The following is a 23,786-nucleotide window of genomic DNA, read 5'->3' as shown; positions in this document are numbered from 1 at the left end:
AATGTCTGGTCGTGTTGTCGTTGCAGTCATTACATAAAGGGAGTTTTGTTATTGTTTTTATTATTAGCTGGCGAGACATTGAAGTTTTAGAGTAGGTACCTAAGATGGAGGAGGAGTCCACAGGTACACTTGCAGTGCCCCTCCCCCCTCCTTTTGCAGACCAGTGGTTCCTGTACAGGCCTCCTCGAGCTGAGCAAGCCTCATTATACGCACTACTCCGTACGGCAGTGCGTACCAGGTACTTGCATGTGCCCTAGGTACCTCGTGCTGTGCCGTCCCAACCTACCCTAGTCCGCCTCGGTAATCCTTTCCACCCCTCGTCGGACGTAACCTAACCTTTGAATATCCTCGTCCCCTTTGCCGCTGCCCCAGCACTCGTGCCAAGTGAGTCATCTAGTCAGATGACGCATACGGTACAAGACGAAGGAGAGAAAGATATCGCACCAAGACATTTACACATGAACCAACACAGGAAGAGGGAAAGCATACCACAAGATGGGTACCAATCGAATCGACTGCTACTTGGATATCGGTTAGTTCCTGACCACCAACCAACTGCTTTGGTGTCTGGTGTTTTGTCGAGCACAGCTGAGAAAAAGTGCTTCTACCTCGTTGCCCTGTAAAACTCGACAGCATCTCTCTACAGCTATGTCTGCTTCGAGGACATGCATCCAAACCTCGGACGGTTACGTGCCAACGGCATCGAGGTGGAGTAAGTGCGCCCGCCCATTGACTCGGGCGCCATCATGTCTCTGGCCTTGCTTTCTTTCCCAGCAACGGAGCAAAGCAAGCCCATGTTGGCTGAACCGGGTGGGAGTGGGAGGCAACCGTGCCCGGGCGGTGCAAACAACTTGGCTGACGACCGACAACCCCCGCAGGTTCCATCCCGTCTTCCTAGGAGGCCTTCTCAACCTCACTGGTAAGTGCGGCGTTTGCTGCCCATTTCTCCTCATCAGCCAGGACCGCACCTGGCGACGCTTAGAGGGGAAACAAAGGAGGGAACATCAACCCGCAGCTCACATCTTGGTTGGATGCAGGCAACAAGCCGCCGTGGACGTCTGCGGCCAAAGCCAGGTATCTCGGCTACGACAGCCCACGAGCAGCCCGTCGGGTCGGCATCACCGACTACGCACCGCCCGAGGATCTCCTGCAGAGGGCCAAGACCCAGTCTGCTCTCCGGGCGCTCCTCTTCGTCAAGGCCAGGTTTCCGAGGGAGACGTTCCTGTCCGTGCTGCGCTTCCTGCTGCACAGGTTCTGGACGCCGCCGCACGCCGACGTGGTGGATGAGGCGAGCCTCAAGGCTCTGCTGCTCCAGGCGACGGAAACACCGACGCGGGGCAGCAGGCTGTTTACCGAGCCTGACGTGGACGCCATCATGCAAGGGAGGGCGGAGATGAAGGGAAAACTCATCGAGGACACGGGCAGGCTTGCCGAGGACGGCGCGTTCGGGTGTCCGTGGCTCGTGGCCACCAACTCGAGGGGGGAGGTTGAGCCGTTTTTCGGGAGCGACCGGTGAGTAGCCAGCTACTGTCCCCTTTTTTTTTTCCCTTGCTGCTCGAGGAGGAGGAGGAGGTGAGGAGGAGAAGAAGATGAAGGAGAAGGAGAAGAAGAAGAGAAGGAGCAACGGGTGTTGAGAGTTGGTTTGCTAACGCGCTGCGCGAATCAGGTTCAATCACATGTACATATTTCTTGGCCTCCCGTTCCAGGACGTCGTTGTTCTGGAACCAGGCGCTAAGCTGTAGGGCCTGTGCGGGCAGCCGGCAAGTTTTGGGCAATAGTTGGAATGGCCAAGAAGAGGAAAAAGTAGAGAAGAAGCAAATCGACGACGACGGCAACAACAGCGACGGCAACAACGACAGCAGCAACAAGAGGCGGGACAAGAAACCCGTGAAGCGGGCATGAATGCTCGTTGCTGCAAAGCGTCCACTAACCAAGAAGCCTACATGTAGACTCTAGGTACATGTACGGTGTATGTACCTAGCCCTGACTTCAGGTGCCTGAAGCGACGGGCTGCAGCGCAACATTGAACTAACTACATGTACCCCCCCCAACACCCCCCAACACCCCGCTTACCCCCGCCCACTCGGATATCCACATGCATTGATCCATCCGACCAACGTTGACAGCTTCAACAAACCATCCATCCGCCCACGAGGCTTCACCACAGTCACCAGCCGTCCGTCCTGCTTCCTCGAGATTGATTGCCCGCCGCCTCTCGCCTCTCGCCTCTCGCCTCTCGCCTCTCGCCTCTCGCCATGCAGCCGCCAGAGCTGACCCTCATCGTGGCAGCAACCCGCACCATGGGCATCGGCCTCCACGGCACCATGCCGTGGACTGGCCTCCGCAAAGAGATGCAGTACTTTGCCCGCGTCACCACACACGTCCCGCCACAAGTAGGTTGCACCTCGCCCGATACAAAACCCGATCGATGCACGCATAAAACATGCAACAAAACATGATCCATACACGCGTGCCAAATCAAAAATCTCTCGTTTCGTTTTCCCCGCCCCCCCCCAAGCTGAAAGACGTCCGTCGTGGCCGCGAAAACCTCCTAGTCCCCAGCCGGATCCGTCAACGCAGTCATCATGGGCCGCAAAACATGGGACTCCGTCCCCCCCAAGTTCAGGCCCCTCAAGAACCGGCTCAACATCGTCGTCTCTCGCTCGGCGCCGGGCGAGACGCCCCCGCCGGCACCCTCCTCGCCCGTTTCCGAGCCCGTGCGCGTGAGGAGCCTGCAGGACGCTCTGGCGCTTGCCAAGGCGCACCCGCTCGTCAGCCGGGTCTTCGTCATGGGCGGCGGCCAGATATACCGGGAGGCGCTGGGGCGGGACGAGGCGAAGCGGGTGCTGCTGACGAGCATAGAGGGGGACTTTGAGTGCGACACGTTCTTCCCGCTCGACCCGAGCAGCGACGCGGCCAGGGACGCGGGATGGACGAGACGGTCGGCCGCGGCGTGGAGGGCGTGGACTGGCGAGGAGCTCCCACAGGCCCAAGAGGAGGCCGGTGTCAAGTACGAGTGGCAGATGTGGGAAAGGAGTTGATTGTTTTGTATAAATGTATGCATATATTTGTGCCTTGGTTCTCCCAGCTGACATTTGGGCTCCGCTTGTTTCCTCTGCTGCACTTCCCGTTCCGTTCCAGGTTGGAGACAAGTTGACTTTTAAAACCTTGCTTTGCTACTGGTACATGTACAGTGTAGTGGAAAGAGAAGAGGAAGAAGGGGGAAACCTCCCCAAGAAAAAGTTCAAGAAAAAGATCAAGAAAAAAGATCAAGAAAAACGGTCAAGCTAGGCGAGCCCCTCCTTGCCCGCCGCATCCGTTCGCATCTGCCCCCCGTGACACTTCCTCCACAAACGCCCGCTTAAACGGCTCCTCCAGCCTCGTCCAGAACCCGTCGACCGGCTTGGCCAGGGTGTCGGCGGCCCGGTGCGCAAAGTCGGCGTCCGACACCAGCTCCAGCGACGCGAGGCAGCTCCTCATCCAGCCCACGACGGCGCACAGCGCCCTGGGGTCCGCGTCGGCCGACCCCTTGAACAGGTTCCTCCAGACGGCGCTGGCGAGGATGGCGTCGCCCTTGACGAGGCCCTCGTCGTACGCGAGCAGCAGCCCGCGCCACTGGACGAAGATGTCCTTGAGGTAGCGCTGCCGCAGGGCCGACGACGTGATGCCGTGGTCCAGGTGCATCTTCTTCTCGCAGTCGAAGAAGAAGTGGTCCACCAGCTGCTGCTGCCAGTTGCGGTAGGCGTCGCGCTCGAGGCAGCGCACCCGGGCGTTGAGCAGATACAGATGCAGCATCGTGACGTGGGACCACGTGCTGAAGCTGGGCTGCAGCCCGAAAGCTGGCAAGAAACAACGACGACGAATCAGCCCAGGTCGATTTGCCGCCTTGTTTCGTGGGGCTTCCTCTCTCGATGTCACGGAAAGGAAGGGGGGAAGACACCTGCGTTGGGCTTGCTTGCTTGCTTACTCTTGTGCCAGACGTTGCGGCCGTCCAGGGGCTCGCCCAGCTCTTCGCCGTCCGGCAGGCGCCGCACGCGGTCGTTCTTGCGGGCCGCCTCGCTGATGTGGTAGTCTGCCGGCTGGGCGCACGCCTTGTACAGCTTCTCGGTTGCGCCTAGGACGCGGTACGACTCCCGCAGCGAGGACCCCATGCCCAGGATGCGGCGGGGGGCGGTGTCGCCGAACGCGCGCGTCGGTGGCCGCTGCGGGAGGCGCGGGCTCGTCGGGCGGGCGTGCTGGACGGTCCGCCAAGGGGCGAAGCTGGCCGATGCTCGGGCGGAGGCCCTGACCCTCGCCAGGCCGCGCGTCTGTGACCAGCAGGATTCGCAGGCCATGCCGGGCCGCGTCTTGGTGAAGAAGAAGACGACAACAACCGGCGTTGACGCGGATTGTGCGTGCGTGCGTGCGTGCGTGCGTGCCTTTGTGCCTCGGGGCGTTGGAATCGGGGCGGTTGCTTGTCACGTTGACGTCGTCTTGCTTCTCTGTCTCTTGCTTTTTCTCGCTGTCGTTCTTGTTCTTCTCGATGTTGTTGTTGTTTTTGTTGTTGTTCTTCTTCTTCTTCTTCTTCTTCTTCTTCTTCGTTTTTCTGTTCTTTTCTTCTTTTTCGCCTGGTTGTTGTTTTGTTTCGCTAGGCCCTGGCTGGCGACCCCTTTGGGGGGAAAAGGAAAAAGTGAAATAAAAACGAAAATGGACATTTTGCTTAAATTAGCTCCATCGGGATGTGGTGGTCCGTGCGCCCCCCCACAACAACCACCACCACCACCCTCCCACAACGTCATGGATTGCGAGGAGCCTTTGATCCGCCGTCACCATCATCGTTCTGCTAACGGAGGGCCGGCTCTTGTAGACGGCTGAACTGCATACCTATTTGGCCCGGTCGACTTGCTGCCATGCAGATCCCTCTCTTCTCAACCGGCAGACTCCGTAGATGCATACAGTTTCCCCCCCTTTCCCTCCATGCTTATCGCTACATTAATAATAGGTCGGTGTTGCGTTCCTGCTGCGACGGAGCGCTGCACTTTGGCCTACAAGCTGGAAAACACCAAGGTGCTGTTCGTTCCCCCAAATCCAAAACTGTTGCTGATGGCGACTCGCACCTTCTTTTCTTGTGGTGTCAGAGGCACAAAGTTGAAGTCGACGCCAACATCCGGCCTGTGCAGATTCTGTGTCGCTGGTATCACGCCCTGTTGCGGCTTTCTTGGTTAATGCTCGTTCGTTGTACTCCGTGGCTCCGCAGCAACCTCCTTGGCAACTCCCTTACCTCGTGGATGGAAAGAATGGCAAAGAGTGCTTCGATGGCACCGGCAGCCCCGAGCAAATGGCCAACGGATCCCTTGGTGCTGCTGACAGTCACCTCTGCCTCTGACGAAACGCCTTCCTCTCCAAGCATCAGCCGGCGGATAGCGGCAGCTTCGGCAGCGTCTCCAACTTGCGTGCCGGTCGCGTGCGCGTTGATGTAGCCCACCTGCGAGGGCTTGACCTGGGCGTTCTTCAAGGCACGCTTCATGGCCAGGAAGGCCCCCTGCCCGTCTTCCCTCGGCGCCGTCATGTGGTGCGCGTCACCGCTCAAGCCGTAGCCCTTCACCTCGGCGTAGATGCGAGCTCCTCTGGATCTGGCATGCTCCAGCTCCTCCAGCACGCACACGGCAGCCCCCTCGGCAATGACGAAGCCGTTTCGGTCCGCATCAAAGGGCCGACAGCTGCTGGAAGGGCAGTCGTTGTAGGCCGTGGACAAGGAGCGAGCCCTGCCGAAGCCGGCGAAGGCCAATGGGTGAATGCAGGATTCGGAGCCGCCGGCCACCATGACGTCGGCATCTCCAGCGGCAATGAATCGGGACGCGTCGCCAATGGAGTGTGCGCCGGTGGTGCAGGCCGTGGCGACAGCGTGGTTGGGTCCCTGGAAGCCATGCTTCATGGCGACGTGGCCCGCCGCGAGGTTGATGAGGATCTTGGGGACAAACAGAGGAGACACCTTCCTATATCCCTAGCGCGCAAAGACATCAATAACCAGACTTTGCCATGTAGCAGGCCGGGGCCCCCACGGGTGGACGTGAACAGCGCCAAGAGAGGAGAGCGAAAAAAGAAAAAAGAAAAATAAAAATAAAAACAAAAAAATAAAAGTGAAAAAGACTGGCAGCTTACGTCGACGTTGTGCGCAAGACTGGTTTCGTACAAGTCGTCCAGGTTGCCGATGCCGCTGCCCAAGCAAACTCCCGTAGCCTCGGCGTCCTCTTGCTTGGCCGCGGTCCAGCCAGAGTCTGCCAAGGCCATGTCGCTAGCCGCCATGGCGTACTGGGTGAAGGTTGCCAGGCGCCGCTGATCAGACACGCTGAGCCAGTCCGAGGCCCTCCATTGCCCCCGTGCCGGATCCTGGCCATGGGGAACGACTCCGGCAACCGTGCTGGTCAGGTCACTCCACCTTGCCCGTGGTTGACGTGAGGCGACACTGACGATTCCCGACTCGCCGGCTAATAATCGAGACCAGGTCTGCCGAATGCCAACTCCTAGCGGCGTGACGGCGCCCAGGCCAGTGACTACCACACGCCGCATGCTGGTCCCATTGCGGGTGGGGGTTTCTTTCAAGGGGGGGGGGGATGAAAAAAAAAAAAAGGGAGAGAGAGAGAGAGAGAAGGAAAGAGAGAGACAGGGAGCCAAAGAAGAAGCCAAAATGCAGAGTGCAGATTGCAGCAAGCAGCATGTGGTTAGAGAAGAAAGGCGAGGGTATGGATCAAAGGTGGTCATGTGTGGATCAAGATTCCAAGAAGATCAATGAATGTCTGGTCGTTGCCCACTGGTCAACACTTGTTGGTGGGAGTTGACGCTAAATTTGCCAGCTGCGGCACCCAGCCGGGAGCAGCTGCAGCTGGGGAACTACCAGACATATACCGTTGAAACCCCCCGCTGTATTGGCTGACCCCTGGACCCCCTGGGCCTCCACGCCAGCGGCAGCGGCGGGGACTAACTTGCTCAGGGCTGGCAGTCGATACATAGCACCAGGCTAGTACATGCATGTACCAGACTGTACCAGACCGAAATGAACCAGCACGACGTCACCCAGCGGCACACCCACTGTATGTACTGCCCTTGCATTTGCGTCCCCGTCTACGGAGTTCGGAGTATGGAGTACGGAGCATCCGGTTACATACATGTACGTTACATGCTCCGTACTCGTTGTCATCCATCGGTAACAAATCAGATCCTCGCACTGGGATGCGGCACGTTCCATTGCTTGGGGCAGCTGCTGCCGCCTGGTCCCGGCAAAGCAGGACGAGAGACATGAATTGCAGACCCGCGAGCCGAAAGGGCTTGTTGTCTACTCCGTATCCGTACAGTACATGCATGTTTCTTTGAGCCGCCGACAGGCACCTTACCTGCCCGTGCCCTGCCCACGTTTATTCAGTGGTCATGGGCAAGTTGAGCAGCGGTTGCCAGCTGGCAGCTGACCGCATGAACCCAAGGCGTCAATTCTTTTGCAGCTGGCGACGTGGGCTGGAGGCTGGCTTCAATACAACAACCCCATTGATGTTGTGCCATGGCGCTGCCACCAGCCGGCGAACCAGACTGACTGACTGACTGACTGACTGACTGACTGACTGACTGACTGACTGACTGACTGACTGACTGACTGACTGCCTTAGGTATGCTGACACTGATCTGATGAGGGTAGTTGACATGTACCCCCCGGGGTTTTAGGGGTCAACCCCGGCTGGTTCGACGATACATATGTACCAGATGGCACTAATGAGGCCAACATTGAAGGCAGCAAGCGCAGGTGGCTTTTTTTTGGAGCTCCAGCCCAGCGGCTCGTCAACTCGGCTCGTCTTGTCAGATTCCCTCTAGTTGCAACTTGCATTCAACAAGCCCATGCCCGCTTTGAATAGACGGCTGGCTAACCATTGACCCGGCCTTGGCTGCGATCCGTCGTGCCATTCGTGCCATTCGTGCCATTCGTGCCATCGCATTGTTTTTCTTCCCAATTTCAATCTCGACTCACCCCCGGTTCTTGTCACTTGCGCTTTGGCCCGGAACCAGCTCTGTCGCACTCACTTTCAGCCTCGCCTTGCCTCGCCTTTCCCCGTTGCTTGAATCCTCTACCTGCCTACTATGCGCAACGTGATATGAAGATTGTGGTCAGCACCTGCTCGATTCTCTTCTTCTCCGGCTTCTCGGCCTGGTCAAAGCCAATATGAGCGCCAGCCATGGCCCCGGAAGACCTGATGTTGAAGCGGCTGGCTTTGACCCAGGGGCTGGCCCCAGTTCCAGCCATTCGGCTTCGCGTGAGCGTTCGGCTTCCACGGAGGGACTCCAAGAACAGCTTTCCGATTGGAACAATGATGGAGAAAGTGACGGGCAAAGTGATGGAAACGACCAAGATTCTGAGTACGAGCTTCTCATGGATCCAAATCTCCCCCGAGACGAGGCCGGCGATGCCATGGAGATGACAAGCTTGACTGCTGGGAAGCTGCCCGACAACGAGGACTCTCCATATCCCGAAGTTCGCGCAGCCGTGCGGAACTATGACGAGGACGTGCCCTGCAATACCGTGCGAGCCTGGGTCATTGGCCTGACCCTGGTCTTCTTTGGCGCTGCCATGAACACCCTCTTCTCCCTGAGGAGCCCTTCCATCTCAATCGGCCCGCTGCTCGCTCAAATCATTGCCTGGCCTATAGGCCATGCTTGGGCTCGGTGGGCGCCCGACAAGAAATTCACGACCTTTGGATTCGAGTGGACCTTGAACCCTGGACCCTTCAACATCAAGGAGCATTCCATCATTGGAGTCATGGCCAGCGTATCATTCTCCGTGGCTTACTCGACCGACATCATCCTCGCTCAGCTCATCTTTTATAAGCAAAACTTTGGCATACTATTTCAACTTCTTCTCACCATATCAACCCAGTCCTTGGGCTACGGCATCGCAGGGACGATGCGCAAGTTTCTCGGTTAGTCCAAACACGTTTCTCTTCCCGTGACTCAAGAGACAGACACAGGCGGAGCGGGCAATCTTGAGAAAACATTTTACTGAAAAAAAAGGGGAGGGGGCTTCGGGGAATATGCAGTATATCCGGCGTCAATGATATGGCCATCCAACCTTGTGGCTGTAACCATGATGAATGCCATGTACGAGAAGAACGAAGTACGGGACCCGTCAGTCCTAGGGGGTAGCATGCCGCGTTATCGATGGTTTACCTTTGTCACTGTTGCCGCCTTTCTCTACTACTTCATCCCCGGTTTCCTGGCCCAGTTCCTGAGCGTTTTTGCCTTTGCTACTTGGCTGGCGCCGCAAAACCCAGTCGTCAACCAGCTGTTTGGAGGCACCACCGGGCTATCTCTGCTCCCAATCACATTTGACTGGACTCAGATTGCGGGCTACATCGGATCGCCTCTGATTCCACCGTGGTGAGTGCGCAGATGTGCGACACATAAACACGTCCTGGGCGGCCTTCTTCCCACTGACGTTTTTTACTCAAGGTTTGCCATTGCCAATACCTTGATAGGGGTGGTTGTCTTTTACGTCATTGGCTGTTCTGTTCTTCATTTCTCCGGAGCTTGGTCTGCCGAGTTCCTACCCATGAGCGACCCCAACACGTATGACAATACCGGAGCGCCGTACAACACGTCGCGCGTTCTCAACCCTGATTTCACGCTGAACGAGGACGCGTACGGCAAATATTCACCGCTATTTATCAGGTATCTTGTATTCTTCTTGGGCCGCGCCGACGACAGCCCCCCCGAACCAAAGTCCCCGCTGACCTCACGTGTAGCACCACGTTCGCCGTGTCCTACGGGCTCTCGTTTGCCGCCATCTCGTCGCTGGTGGTGTACACGTTCCTGCATAATCGCAAACGCATATGGAAGCAATACCGCAACAGCTCAAACGAAGCACCAGACATTCACATGAAGCTGATGAAAAAGTACAAGGAGGCGCCGGATTGGTGGTATATGGGATTGTTCCTTGTCGTCAGTCACATCCCCCTTGCCCCCTCTGCTTACCCAGAGAACCGTGGTCTGACGTAGCAAGCAGATGCTTGCCATGGGCCTTTACACAGTGATGGCGTATCCCACCAAGCTCGCTTGGTGGGCCTTTCTGCTCGCAGCGGCAATATCTTTTGGCTTTTCCTTGCCAATTGGTATCATAGAGGCCGTCACGAACAACCGTATAGGCCTGAATGTGCTCACCGAGTTCATCTATGGGTATATACAGCCGGGAAGGCCGCTGGCTCTGATGATGTATGTGCAAGCCCGTACGCGGCCGTTTCCGCCTTGCGAATGTGCAGCTGACGAGGCGAATCCAGTTTCAAAACGTTTGGGTACATTACTATGTAAGATGACGACGACGACGACGACGACGACGACGATCAAGTACCCTTTAGGAACGTCCATGCTGACCTTGTTACCGTGCCACAGGTCTCAAGCTCTAAGCTTCGTTTCGGATTTGAAATTCGGACACTACATGAAGATACCTCCGCGGACCATGTTTTGGGCTCAAGTGGTTGCCACTACGCTTTCGTGTTTTATCCAGATTGTCGTGCTCAATCTTGCCTTGAGCTACATCCCGGACGTTTGCGATCAGCATCAGCGGGACCACTTCACCTGCCCAGGCGGCAGAGTCTTTTTCGCAGGTAGTTGGCTGCCCCTCTCTCTCAACACCCCCGTCCTTGAAAGTAAAAGGCGAAAACAGGTTACTGACAACGGGGCCAGCCTCCGTCATATGGGGTCTGATCGGACCCAACAGAATGTTCTCTCCCGGGCGCATCTACTCGTCCCTCTTCCTCTTCTTTTTGGTCGGCGCCATTGTCCCGATTCTGATTTATTTCGGCGCCAAGCGGTGGCCCAAGTCGCCGCTGCAGTACCTCATCTCCCCCCTGATTTTTGGCGGCGCCGGCGCAATCCCGCCCGCCACGCCGCTCAACTACTTCTCCTGGGGCATCGTCGGCTTCGTCTTCCAGTGCTGGATCAAGAAGAGGCACTTTGGCTGGTGGAGCAGGCTCAACTTCCTTACCTCGTCCGCGCTGGACCTGGGACTCGCGCTGTCCACACTGTTCATCTTCTTCGCATTCTCCATGCAGGGTATCGAGCCGCCCAAGTGGTGGGGCAACGACGTGGTGAGCTCGACAATGGACTCGCAAGGCACGGCAGTCCAGAGGCAAGTCGTGGCTGGCCAGCAGTTTGGCCCAAAGTCCTGGTAGATTTTGGTCCTCTTTGCCTGGAGATTCTGTGATGCCGCCGAGATTTTGCCAGGAGCCACTGGAGGAAGCCATCTCCAACTGGTAGTGGCCGAGTTCGCTGTCCTCGCCGTGCAAGCCAGCTAGCTGGCCTCTGCAGTCGGGGTATTTCACACGGGGCATGGGACCTTGGCTCGGACCCTTGTAGATGGACGATACGAGGCCAAGCCCGTCAAGCAGCTCAGACGACGGCTGGTTTAATACATGTGGAAAGCAATCAACAACCTTGGCAGGGGCCTTGATGTACCGCAAGACGGGGCAGATGGCGAATCCGTAGGCATCAGCAGCCAAAAAGGCAAAGCCGAAGCGGTATAGCCTTGAGGGGACCCCAAGGAGACGATGCTACGTCGAGGAATCACATCTCTTTTAGGACTCGGCAAAAGAAATTCAGGGGGTGGGGGGGGGAGAAGAAGAAGAAGATGAAGATGAAGATGAAGAAGAAGAAGCTGATGATAAAAGGTGTAGTTTACAGTAATTCAATGTAGACTCGTCTGAAAATCCCCCGTCACCGCGTTCACAAAACCAGTCGTCCAGGCTCCTCTTCCAGAATCGCCTTGCATCTCTCGAGAAACACGTGTGCCCGGCGCTCTTCTTCCTTGGGCACGACGAGGCTGAAGACGTTGAGGCCGCTGGAGAGGCCAGGAACAGCAGGGACACCGGCACCGGCTTCACGCGCGCGCTTCTTGGCAGGCCTGCCCGCCAGGACGGCTATAATGTCCGTCCCCTCCCCGCTTGCAGCCCGCGAGGCCGCTCTCCCGGGCTGCGCGCGGGGGCCCGCGGCAGACACCTGGGGCAGGTAGACGCCGCGCGAGCCGCGGGCGGCCTTGACCTCGTCCAAGCCGAGGAGCTGGTCGAAGAGCTGGCTGGCCGTGGGGGCGCGGTTCGCAGGCGGCAGGTTGTCGTTGGCGACCTGGGCGGCGCGGCTGACAAAGGTGGACAGCGGCAGGGAGACGCCGAGGGTGTGGTGGATGCTGCGCTGGACCTCGGCCACCTTGGCCAGCGAGATGGGGAGGTTGATCCGCAGGGGCGGAGGGGCGGCGGCCGCGGAAGCCTTTTCCTGGGCTGCCTTGGCGGCGGGCGCCTTGTTCTGCGCGAGCTTGATGTTGCTGAGGTCCAGGCGCGACAGCCTCTCGAAGCGGGAGGACACGGCGGCGGGCCGGTCGGCGCTGATGGATCCCAGGTGGGCGAGCACGTCGCCTTTGAGCAGGCGCCCGTTGGGGCCGGTGGGCTTGATCCTGGCCAGGTCGTCTCTGCTCAGGCCGTTTCGGTGGGCTAGCGTCTCGACTGACGGCATCAGCGGATACCTCTGCTCATGCAGCTCGGCGCTCTGGGCCGCGTGAGCGGCAGGCTTGCCTTGCCCGTGCCCGTGCCCGCGCCCGCGCCCGTCGCCGTCGCCGGGACCACCGGCCTCCCTCGGACCACCAGAGGGGCCAGCGGACGACGAGGGGCCGGCCCCGAGCGGCTGCTCGTCCGCCGGCATCTCCAGCGTCTTGACATCGTCCCCTGCCTCGGCGAGCACGGCGATCCTCGTGCCCACCTGGACAGACTTGGCCCCGTCCCCTGCCACGATCTTCATCACGAGCCCGTCCTCCTGAGCCTCGACATCCATGGTCGCCTTGTCCGTTTCAATCTCCAGCAACACGTCGCCGGCGCTGTAGCCCTCGCCTTCCTTGACCTTCCAGGACGCAATGTTTCCCTCCGTCATGGTCGGGGAAAGCGCGGGCATGACGAAGTTTTGCGCGGCGAGGCATCGCGCCGACGAGCTGAGGCCTGCGGGTTCTTTGGTCAGCTGAGATGCAGGGGGCGGGGGGTTTTCCAAGGCGAGCGGGTTGCAGCCATCGGTAGCATGATGGGAGCTTGAGATTCCAGGGAAGAGCAAGAATTGCCGCTCTGCCTGGCGTTCTTGGTCGGGCCGTCGTGGCCGTGGCCGTGGCCGTGCCCGTCGTGGGATGCAACGCCAATAGGCAAGGCAAGCTTGCCAAGGGAGGGCAACCAACGTACCTCGTGAGGCGCCTCTGCTGGTGGCGAGACGAGCCGATGCACGGCGTGCGGCAGCCGCAAAAGACGCCATGACCGCCCGTAGGAGCGTTTCAGGATGGGCAGCACCAAGGGGGGGGGGAGGTTAACAAGTGGTGAAGGTTGTATTCTGAAGGCGAGAGCTTGTCATCCTATTTTTTCGCCCAAGAAGCGAAGCTGTTTGTTGGGGGAAGCGCCGATTCCGCTCAAGTACAGAGGCACTTTTTGGTGGGGCGCTCATGCGCCGAAGGAAGGAGGTAACCTGTTGGGTTAGGTACTGTACATACTTATAGATTGCCTGCAGGTGCCTGGCATGTACCTCGACCCTCCTGGCAGGCGGTAGCGGGTACGTACCCACGACGGCCACGACCTTCTCCGTCGTGATATTGATTTGCTAGTGCGTTTGGCTTTCAAGTTTTGCACATCACCGCCCGGCACGTCACGTCACGTCACGTCACGTCGCGAGAGCAAGCGGGAACAGCTGCATCAACGGCATCGACTGCGCCGACTGCCACCCAGGCCCCATGACCACCAGCTTTCCGAGGGGGTTCTCTCTCCTCCCCTCCCTTCGGCTGGCCGCGCCCCCGTCCGTCGTCGCGAGGACCTCCTTCCTCCCCTCGTGCCGCTTCTTCACCACGCCTGCCTCGCGCCTCGCCACCGCGCAGTCCTCGTCCTCGTTCTCGCAAGCCCGCCCGCCATCACCTCCGCCCTCCGCGCCGCCGAAACCTCACCTCCCCGCGAGGCGGCCGCCCCCCGCCGCCGCCGCCGCCGCCGCCGCCGCCGCCGCCGCTGCTGCCCCCAGCCGATACGCCTTCATCAAAAGCCTGGCGTCGAAGCAATCGCCCACCGTGCTGTACGAAGCGCCCTCGCACTTCTGGTTCTACTTTGGCTGCTGGTCGACCGGGCTGTCCATCCTGGCGTGGACTGTGCTGACGGGCCCGACGGCGGTCGACCAGCCCGACGAGGTGCCGCGCTGGGTCGGCGTCGTCTTCGGCACCTCGTACGTGCTGCTCGGGGCCATGGGCTTCTACCTCATCTCCAAGACGCCCCATATCGTCAAGACGATTCGCGTGTTGCCCCGCGCCTCCGGCCCCGCGGCGGGCCAGCCCCAGCTCGAGGTCACGGTCAAGCGCATGCTGCCGTTTCTGCGGCCCAGGGTGATCAAGACGGACCTGGAAAACGTGTCGCTCAAGTCCAGGTTCTCCCTGCCGGAGGAATACGTCCCCGAGCTGCGACGCCTGGAAAGGGAGCTGGAGCTGGAGAAGAAGCGCAAGGCGTTGCACGAGCTTGACATGAGCCATTTGTTGACGATGCCCTTTAGGAGGATCGGCAGGGCGCTCGCCAGCATGTTCAGAGGCGTCAGATCTGCCTGGACAGACATGGGGTTCGGCGCCATCAAGGTGGACGGCAAATTGTACAAGGTTGACGTCACAAAGGGGTTCGCTCATGATGGGTTCAAGACGCTGGAGCAGATTGCGCACGTGGGATTCAAATGAGGGAGATGACGAGCGATTGTATTCAGAGGAAGGGGGGGGGGGGGGGGGGGGGGGGGGGGGGGGCATCTGTGGCTAAACCGCTTCGTCTCCGGATATCTCTCTATTACTTGTACAAAAATCCAAGCGCCCTCCGTATCGTGGCAATGCTCGCCCGTGCCGCTCCTGTAACAAGATTTGGAAAAGCCACCTTGGATGAAGCAGCGCCTCCCCCCATCCGGCAGAAGAAGCAAGTTGCTTCGTTACATCCGGGATCAAGCCATTCCTTATTCCTCATTCCTCATTCCACCATCGTACTGTAGTCTTTGCACGGCATCCCGGGAAGTCGGTGACCCGGGTGCTGCTGCCGTTTCGCGCACTTTGTGCTTTTCTGGTTCTGGATCCTTTGACGTCGGTGCCGATGGACTGATTGGCTGATTGAGTGCCGGCCAGATATACGGAGCAGCCGGTTGATGAAAAAGCTTGCCCCATCACGTTGACGGTTGGCCCATGGCGTCATCTGCCTTGCGACATCATGCATGGGCCTGCAAGACGGTGGCCTGCAAGACGGTGGCCCCCAACCCCAGCGCGCTTCGATTCTCTTGCCAGTGAGGCGGTGAACAGTCGCCACAGGGCCCTTGTTGCAGCGACGACGACGACGACGACGACGACGACGACGACGACGACGACGACGACGACGACGACGACGACGACGACGACGACGACGACGACGACGACGACGACAACAACAACAACAACAACAACAACAAGGCAGCAGCACTGGCAGCGGCACTGAGGCCAAGAGGCTTTGATGCTACAGGAGCCCGCATGGGGAATGAATCTCTACTGTACTAGAGTGGGTAATGCTTTCCGGGCATCCAGAGTCGGCACAACCAGCCATCCATCCATAGCCCCATCGCCATATCCCCCCCCCTGCAACACCCAGACGATGATGCAGAGGTCAGAAGAAGCATGAGCTTCCGTCTCGTCGCCACCGGGGCGTGGGTACGGTTCGGAGTAGGCCAAACAGTCATGTGGCTGCCTAGCCATGTGCGTGCTTTTCCCCCGAGTCTTGCTCGTCGTTTGAGCCACGTTATTATTCCTGGAACAGCCGCCAGAAGCGCCGAAATGGGTCAAGGCGTTTGCTGCTGGAGCAACTGGCATCGTCTACCCGTCCGTCCGTCCTCTGCAAGCTCCCCGTCGTCATTCGCCTCTTCAGGTGGAGCCGGGTTTCGGTGGCTGGGGCCTGTTTCATGCGGAAACCAAACCAGACATCAGCCGCGTCGGGAGGCCGCAGCTGGCTTTGCTTGGTTGCGCGCACGGCCATGGCTTCGGGAGCCGTTGTTTGCAAAAAAAAAAAAAACGAATCATCTTTTCGGGCAGGTCGGTCGCTTGCAGGTCGTCGTGGGAGGAGGCAAGCATGAGGAAAAACAATTCGACTCTGCAAACAACGCACTCATGCAGCAGCAAAAAGGCTATGATGATGCTCGGTACGGAGGTACATAACTTTGATACGGCCAAAGGAATGGACTTGCGAATGGGGCTTGCCCTCCGATTGGCCCGGGAGGGTCTTTTCCTGCAGCCCAAGCCCAAATCCAAGCCCCCTTACCCCCCCCCCCCTCCCAAATCAGCAGTCAGCAGTGACTTCAGTGCGGACATAACTTTATGTCATCTTATGTCTCCTCAATCCAAGCCGTCTCCCCCCCCCCCCCCACCCACCACAAACACCCCCAGCGCTTGTTGGCGCTACAGCTCCACTGTTCCAGCGCAAGTGGGGTCTGGTGGCTGGTGGGGCGTGGGGGCGGGGGTGATGTACGAGGCTGAGGGGCCGTTTTGCCAGAGGGGCACGCCATTTCAGAGGGGCCCAGCCATTCCGTTCCAGGAGGGGCAAGCCATTCCAGAGGGGCCATTCCAGAGGGGGCCATTCCAGAGGTTGGGGGGGGGGCGGGGGCCAAGCATCAAACATACTCCGTACACAACATGACAGCATGACAACATGGCTTGTTGCAAAGACCAACCACGATTTACCTACAGCTCCACCCAAGATGATCAAAGATCCAAACCCCAAGCGAGCGGGATTGCATCTCTTAGATTCCGAGCGGCGAGTACCGCCCCTTCTCGATACATACAGAGTACTCCGTACTTATGTACTTCACCCAAGCTTGGGGCCGCATTCCCCTCCTTGCTTGCTGTTCGCGTCGAGCAACCAACGACGCCCACGGGCCATGCATGCATGCATGCCATGGTAGGTAGATGACTCTGTCCAAGGGCCGAGGATCGTTTTCTTTTCTTTTCCTCCCCCCCCCCCCCACCTTTTCCCCGTCCCCAAATTCCATGGGCGGCATGAGGGACATTCGTCGTCCACCTCGAATCCATCGATTAGCCATGTTTCCCCCCTCACCTCCACCTCAATCACGTCGGCTCTTTCGACATGGCCCCGAAATGCGGCATTGGGTTGGGTTGCACTGCAATGCAAAGGAGTCGTGTCGTGTCGTGTCGTGTCGTGTCGTGTCGTGTCGTCCTTGAATTCAAACGGCGCTCCCTCCCAAGGGGGCAAACGAACGACTCGTCGACGAATTTCGGTACGACACACGAAACACACGAATCCCAGACATGCCTTGATCAATGCACGGGCATGCCGCCACTTTGTTGCCAACAAGGAGAGTCAGAGTGGTGGGGGCGGGGCATCTCTGGGCTGGACGTCTGGTCCCGTCCCGAGTGCATCGCCTCTTGCCTTTGTGCGTGTTCCTGAGCCGCAGCAAGCTTTGAAGCTTGGTGGCACCGAGACGAGACTCTGGTGACATTTCCCTGGATGCTTGCGCAACTTGAGTTGTTCCTTTGAAGAGAGAGGGAGGGGTCGAGGCGGGGTGGGTTGGTTGGCGCGGGGAACCACTTGAGCGGGCTGCGAGGTCGACAAAGATACATACCTACCTTGTAGCACCACGATCGGCACCGCCATCTTGGGCGCCGCGCACAGGGAAAGGCCGCCCGAAAGCCGGGGCACTAGTGGGCCGGTGGTGTGGTGGTTGAAGGCTTCATGCCCTGCCGCTTCTATCGTGATGCTGCTGCTGCTGCTGCCTGCTGGCATGCCCGTGCCGGCGATGATGCTGTGGCAGAATCTCACCGCCTCGCGGGCGGGTTACCGGAAAGCTGATGTCTCGTGGCCACTGAAATCTCGCCTGAGCAGCTACCGGCGCCATGTACTATACTGCGTCGTTGCAGCGTGCACCACCCCAGGCCAGGATGTCAACGTACTTCGTAGCGTCCGTCTCAGCACGTCAAGTCGAAGGGGGGGGAGGTTTTGACCGCATCAGTCCTGGCAGTAAACAGTAAACACCCGACTACTCTGCTCTGCATTTTACCCCACTTGCTCCTACCGACGCAGGGCCGCATCAAAGAGCCTCGGCAGGAGAAGCCTAAGCTGGGCTGATAGGATACGAAGAAAATGTGGATATTGTGTCTGGTACGCCGCCGTCTTATCGGCTGGATATGTGGATGGCTTTGCTGCCAATGCCGCTCTGGCTCTGTTGATACTTAGATACTTGACTTGCATGTACTGTACTGTCCGACAGCGTCGCCAACATCTCTAGCCCAGGCGGTTTTCTGTTTTCTGCCATGGCGCAATCTTCTCACCGCCCAACTTCCGTACTTCTATATTTCGCGACGCAAGACGTCATGGAGACACCCGTTGGCTGATGGGCCAATTATATCCAAGTGTAAATCGTCATCTCTCCGAGATTGCCCCGTTGATTTTCCACCAAGTAGAGGGAAAGCGGGAAGCTGCATCCCTTCGGGCCTCGTTCACCCGTCCGTCCGGCACAGCCAACAGGACCAGACGTTATCGATACTAGTGCTTCTAGCTGAGGGTCCCCCTAATTGGCTGGTGGGGAACCTGCGCAAAGTTCCTTCGCCTGCCTCCGTGCCTGCCTACCTGTTTGTTACCCGGAGGGATACGACGTGACTCGAGACATTGGCTTGGCAATTGCCGGAACAGAACGGAACGGAACGGAATCCAACGATGCCGCGCGTTACATTGTGTGTCGAGGGCGCGTTATGTCAGGCCATCTTCCGTTCCTATGTACGGAGTACCAGCGCAAAGTTTGCGGGCGGCATTCGTGGAATGGTCAACATGTCTTCTGTGATAGAAAGGTCCATGTCTCAAATTCCGCCGCACTCCCTAAATCAGGACAGGGGCTTGCGCGCACCAACAAAGATAAGAAAAATTTCCCCTCACCTACTCCGTACACACTACACACACAATTACAACTAGGCAGGGGGAGTTGCAAGTTGATCCCTTCTTGACGGGCTTACCCGGCTGCAGCCTCCGATGGTAAAGCGGGTGGGGAAAGTGGGTCCCTTGACGACCGTTGGGTGGGACATGCATAGAAACCATGTTGCGCAAGTGCAAAGTACAACTGCGTGCGTGCGAGTTGCGCTGCCAAGACGTTCAAAGGCTGCACTGCACGTAACGATGTTGAAGCAATCTCTGTCACTGGCTTCTGCTCTTGTCAATGCAAAGCCAGTCATGTATGCCAAACCGTTTCTTTGATTGAGACTGGTCATGTCTTGCCGCTCACTTGGTGACCTGTCTTGGAGTCACCAGGTCACCAAGGGAGCTGCATAGGTACCTACTAGGTAGGTATGGATGTCTGGCCTCTGAGATGCCATGCCCACGATGCACCGATGGACGACACGGGATTAGAGCCAGAAATACCGACTCGGACCAAGAGAAACCGCTTTAGAGGCATTGAAAGCTCGGAACGCTAATTTGCAGAACAGGGCCGATATGACTTTGGTGAAGCACGCTGCTACAAGGAGCTTGCTAGTCTACCATCTGGCGATACTAGCCGATGAAAGCAGTCTGGCAGTCCGAGGGCTGCGAGAGTCGGGCGAGATGATTGGCATCGAATTATACTGACTTGCCCCACGGCAATCATGGGCCCTTTGGCCGTAGGCTTGCAGCGAGAGTGGACCCACGTTCACGGTATACGGTTGAACAAGTTGGCGTTGGCAGTTGGCAATGTCGCAGAAGAATGTTTAAGACTTGGCAAGAATCAGGATCGACGCGCGCAGCTGTCGACTAATCAGTATAGGCCAAGTGCAAAAGCAATCGTCCTGCAAAACACATGTGATAACAGGTACCTACCTGCCTACGTACCTGAGATAGGAAGGCAAGGGGGGGGGGGAAAAGGGCGAAATCGACGGCTCCCTGCCCTTTGTCGCATATTTTTGTATGACATTGGACTGAACCGCATAGTGCTCGCATGACACAAACTTTTCGTGACAATGGTTGGGTGCGAGTACTTGTAGGTACCTAGTAAAGAAGGAGCCTCAGAAACCTGTTCCCATGTTTTTTATCGCCCATGATGACTGCTCTGTCGTGCGACCAACCTGTCTTTGGGTAACGGAAGAATAGACGCGACGAAGGCGGGCATTGGGCGGCATATTTCAGGCAACAGCGAGCACGAGCAGCAAGTTGACGCCCATCTTTTTGATGTAAAGAGGACGACTGCAAAAGGTTTCTTACCAATCTGCGCTTGTTTGATGATGCTTTACAGTGGAAAAGAAGAAACAAAAGGGAAGGAGAAGGAGGAAAGAAGAAGGAAGAAGGAAGAAAGAAGAAGAAAGGAAAAACACAGTGTGTATTCGTGGGTGTGAGAAAGAGAAGGGAGGAAGGAAGCATCAAATGCTTATATCGGGTAACATCAACTCTTTTCGCGCACAAACTGCTCCGGTAGCTGCCAGGGAACTTTCTGCCAGTGACCTTCCTAGGTAGGTAGGTAGGTACATGTAGGCAGTCGAGATAGAGACGCACTCCTGAAACGCGGGGAGAACCGACAAAATTAGGTAGGTACCTTAGGTACCCAGCGGCTGCCGAGACGTAAAATGCACGCCACGGACGTAAACAACGAGACATTGAGGTACATCAAGCGCCGGCATTTCAGGTTGGCCAAGGACAATTGACTGATTCTCTGACTGGTTGACTTGTTTGTCTTTGCTGCTTGGAATATGGCATACAGGAGGTACCCGGGTGCAGGCAGTACATGACTGCTCATCTTGAGGATTTCTGAGCCTTGAACGGCAGGGACCAGACAACACCAGCAATGACGACAGACGGAGGCTTTTTTTAAGCCTGCCGTACCCGAACGATCTGTACATGGCATGGAAATCATTCTCAAGTTGCTGCAGCCAATGCAGCCAATGCAGCCAATGCAGCCAATGTAGCCAATGTTACCCAATGCAGCTAATGCAGCTAATGCAACGATTGAATCGTCGCCTCCACAAAGGCTCCATTCCCTCCCACCACAACCAGACATTGGATGGAGTCTTGCTGGAGGGAGTCTTATTTCTGGGCCTAACCTCAATGCGAGTGACAGGACGCCATTAACGGCCAGGGACACGATGCCAAATAAAACAGACGAATGACAGCAAAGTAAAGAAGATGATAGGGAAAAAAAAAAAGACATCGAGGTATTTGCCGTGTTTTGCATCACTGAGCAAAAATATCCTGGTTTCAGAACAGAAGGCGATTTGTTACCAGGTCATGAGAGGCAGAAGTGTGGCTGGATCACGCAGCGAAGCGGGCATGAGCATAAGCATGAGCATGAGCATGAGCATGAGCATGAGCATGAGCCATGAAGGTTCATGTCTGTCACGACTCACCAACTACCTTAGGTACCTAGGTACCTAAACTACCAAACGCACTTTGATGCGCATGGGACTACTCGGATGGAACTGCACTGGTGGAGGCGTATGTGGGGCTCCCACATACAGGTATCTAGGTACCTATCTACAGGTACCTCCCGTCCCTAACACATCCTAGCACACAGGTACCTACATCTGTACCATGTACAGAATACCAAACATGCAAACTTGCACCATGCTCAGTTGCTCAGTGCTGAGATTTAATTGCATGTCCCTTTGGCCCCCCTCCCTCCTGCAATGCCCCTCCCGTCGCGCATGATACGAGTAGCCCGTGAGGGCGGCTATGCTGTCCTGTCCTGTCGCTTTACTACCGAGAGATTACCGGGTAGAGATGCCGGCTTCATCTTCCTCTGTCCTTCTGGGAGTCGGCGCTCTTTTTGCTCCAGCCTTGCTTGGCTGCCCAGCTTCGGACGTGCGTCATATGTACTGACTGTCGCCGTGTCCGCCTGCTCAAGTCCAGACTGGACCTTCTGGCCTGGACTCTTTTGGCCTGTAAGGACCCGGAAAGTCCTAATCAGCAGAGCGCCACTAGATCGTCTGATGACCAGGGTCCAGACCCGCCCCGCCCAGATGCAAGAGACTTGTTGCCTGACTGGCCAGTGGCGGGGAGGTTGTAAATTTGCAATTGCGCTTGGCACCGCAAGGGCAAGGGCAAGGGCAAGGGCAAGGGCAAGGGCAGGCAGGCGCAAGGACGGCCGAAAAAAAAAAAAAAAAAAAAAAAAAAAAGCACCAGGTCTCGTTGACAGCCAGGTCACACCAGCGGCCAGCCCCAATCTTGCAGGCCGCCTCTTGCATGGCGCGTCTGGCTATCTCTGGAGCAGACCAAGACCAAGACCAGACCAAGACCAGACCAGACCAGACCAGACCCAACCCTGAGGGCCTGCTGAAGCCCGTGCTCTGTGGACGTTGCCGTTGGCTCCTCCGCTGGTAGCACTAGACACTAGACTGGCAACTCGGTAGCCACCCTCCAACCGGGTGGGGAGGGGGGGGGGCCATGGGGGCATGCGACATGGAGGGGGGGGCGCCTGGGCTTGGTGGTGGGCGTGGTGGGCCAAGCTGCGGATCTCTTATTAGAGAGAAAGCCGCCCGCTCCTTCCAGGGGACCCCTTTGTCAGATGGACCCCTTCTTGCTCCGTAATCTGCCTCGTCCTTCGCTGTCTCGAGTTTCGAGTTTCGAGTCTCGAGTCTCTGGTCTCGAGTCTCGACCGTCTCGACCGTCGACCCTCACTCAACCTTCGACTCTCGACGTCGTCTTCTCTCTCCTCTGCCTCGCTCCGTGCAACCTGGAGGTGCCAAACGGGCTTGCCTCCTCATCGCCCGTTGCACGCCATTCCCCTCGAGGTGCGACATAAACCTCGTTTCTTTTGCCCTCGCCCCTTCTTCCTTGACAAACGGTCCAATGCTCTCTGCCTCTTGAAGAGAAATCTCATGGTCTCGCAAGGTGAGTGAGTCGAGGCGCCCCTCGTCGCCGTCATCGTCAACTTGCCTGGCTCTGCAGTGTTTTTGTTGTTGTTGTTGTTGTTGTTATCGTCGTCATCGTCGTCGTCTTGTTTACACGACACCATTGTCCGTGCCACTTGCCAACTGCAAACCCAACTGTCAACTTGCTTGGATTATTTGTGCTTCCACGAAATCAGAAATCCAGCAAGTCTTTTTGTGCTTTTCGTTGCTTCCAAACCACCGTCCATTGACACCTTCTGTCTTTGCTTTGCGCAATTGTTTGCCCTGCGTTTCGCCTTGCATCACCCACTTGGCAAATCTCCCTGGCTTCTGCTCTGTTCTGTCGTATCCGCCCGAATTATTCCAGGCTCATTGCTGCCTTTGGCTTTGGTGGTCTCGTTTGCAGACTCTTGCATTGTCAGCTCCTTGCGTGTACCTGTGTGATTTTTTTTTAAAACACCCGACATCTTAGCTCCGAGTCACCTACCTCGAGGTGTCTCTCCTCCTTTGCAAGAATCCTCACACCACCTCCCCTTCCCCCCCAACCAACAATCCCCCTTGTTACTATCTCGATGCCACCGCCCCGAGGCATGCTTGCTTCATGGGGCCTCTCTTGCCGTTGCTTATAGAGCCTCGACCGTTCATGCGAGCAGTGAAGGGTTTCTATCGCCTGATGCGCCGACGTGACTTGAGCCTTGTCGTTCACCATCTGTCCTTGTCCTGAAGCGCTAACCCTATCTCAAGTCCTCAGATATCATAGTGACGAAGGAGAGCCCGACCAGGTCTTTGGACAGGGTAGGGAAAGGTTCAGTGCGGTTACTCGCTTGCCTGAGCCGTCAAGTTCCCTCCTTTTGCCCTCTGCCGACTTTCACCACTTGCGATTTTTTTCGCGATCCAAAATAGCCGATGCGTACGTAGAAACACCGACAGC

At 57.5% G+C, this 23,786-nt stretch overlaps 8 protein-coding genes across 8 annotated transcripts; 4 read left to right on the top strand and 4 right to left on the bottom strand.

The window, feature by feature from the left end:
* Positions 1 to 495: 495 nt before the first annotated feature.
* Positions 496 to 1,742, top strand: UV8b_02906 (uncharacterized protein; the record flags this gene model as incomplete). Its single annotated transcript, XM_043140404.1, has 5 exons — positions 496 to 532; positions 634 to 712; positions 879 to 919; positions 1,038 to 1,512; positions 1,667 to 1,742. The coding sequence occupies 5 exons, from the start codon at positions 496 to 498 to the stop codon at positions 1,740 to 1,742; spliced, it is 708 nt and encodes a 235-aa protein (XP_042996338.1).
* A 513-nt stretch (positions 1,743 to 2,255) lies between these two features.
* On the top strand, positions 2,256 to 3,041 carry UV8b_02905 (uncharacterized protein; the record flags this gene model as incomplete). Its single annotated transcript, XM_043140403.1, has 2 exons — positions 2,256 to 2,393; positions 2,556 to 3,041. The coding sequence occupies 2 exons, from the start codon at positions 2,256 to 2,258 to the stop codon at positions 3,039 to 3,041; spliced, it is 624 nt and encodes a 207-aa protein (XP_042996337.1).
* A 241-nt stretch (positions 3,042 to 3,282) lies between these two features.
* UV8b_02904 (uncharacterized protein) lies at positions 3,283 to 4,334 on the bottom strand (the record flags this gene model as incomplete). Its single annotated transcript, XM_043140402.1, has 2 exons — positions 3,283 to 3,839; positions 3,968 to 4,334. The coding sequence occupies 2 exons, from the start codon at positions 4,332 to 4,334 to the stop codon at positions 3,283 to 3,285; spliced, it is 924 nt and encodes a 307-aa protein (XP_042996336.1).
* A 690-nt stretch (positions 4,335 to 5,024) lies between these two features.
* Positions 5,025 to 6,549, bottom strand: UV8b_02903 (uncharacterized protein; the record flags this gene model as incomplete). The annotated part of the gene is made up of 3 exons (XM_043140401.1): positions 5,025 to 5,183; positions 5,261 to 5,983; positions 6,142 to 6,549. 3 exons carry the CDS (start codon positions 6,547 to 6,549, stop codon positions 5,025 to 5,027), a joined length of 1,290 nt encoding a protein of 429 aa, XP_042996335.1.
* Positions 6,550 to 8,185: 1,636 nt separating this feature from the next.
* On the top strand, positions 8,186 to 11,186 carry UV8b_02902 (uncharacterized protein; the record flags this gene model as incomplete). The annotated part of the gene is made up of 8 exons (XM_043140400.1): positions 8,186 to 8,939; positions 9,057 to 9,396; positions 9,469 to 9,687; positions 9,762 to 9,957; positions 10,022 to 10,227; positions 10,293 to 10,319; positions 10,405 to 10,619; positions 10,699 to 11,186. 8 exons carry the CDS (start codon positions 8,186 to 8,188, stop codon positions 11,184 to 11,186), a joined length of 2,445 nt encoding a protein of 814 aa, XP_042996334.1.
* Positions 11,187 to 11,736: 550 nt separating this feature from the next.
* UV8b_02901 (uncharacterized protein) lies at positions 11,737 to 13,293 on the bottom strand (the record flags this gene model as incomplete). Its single annotated transcript, XM_043140399.1, has 2 exons — positions 11,737 to 12,992; positions 13,224 to 13,293. The coding sequence occupies 2 exons, from the start codon at positions 13,291 to 13,293 to the stop codon at positions 11,737 to 11,739; spliced, it is 1,326 nt and encodes a 441-aa protein (XP_042996333.1).
* Positions 13,294 to 13,762: 469 nt separating this feature from the next.
* On the top strand, positions 13,763 to 14,734 carry UV8b_02900 (uncharacterized protein; the record flags this gene model as incomplete). Its single annotated transcript, XM_043140398.1, has 1 exon — positions 13,763 to 14,734. The coding sequence occupies one exon, from the start codon at positions 13,763 to 13,765 to the stop codon at positions 14,732 to 14,734; it is 972 nt and encodes a 323-aa protein (XP_042996332.1).
* A 4,909-nt stretch (positions 14,735 to 19,643) lies between these two features.
* UV8b_02899 (uncharacterized protein) lies at positions 19,644 to 20,650 on the bottom strand (the record flags this gene model as incomplete). The annotated part of the gene is made up of 4 exons (XM_043140397.1): positions 19,644 to 19,783; positions 19,869 to 20,024; positions 20,102 to 20,219; positions 20,612 to 20,650. The coding sequence occupies 4 exons, from the start codon at positions 20,648 to 20,650 to the stop codon at positions 19,644 to 19,646; spliced, it is 453 nt and encodes a 150-aa protein (XP_042996331.1).
* Positions 20,651 to 23,786: the final 3,136 nt, after the last annotated feature.

Source organism: Ustilaginoidea virens, chromosome 2, assembly GCF_000687475.1.
Source record: "Ustilaginoidea virens chromosome 2, complete sequence".
In the NCBI taxonomy this organism is placed as follows: domain Eukaryota; kingdom Fungi; phylum Ascomycota; class Sordariomycetes; order Hypocreales; family Clavicipitaceae; genus Ustilaginoidea; species Ustilaginoidea virens.
This window is presented reverse-complemented; position numbering and strand designations above follow the sequence as displayed.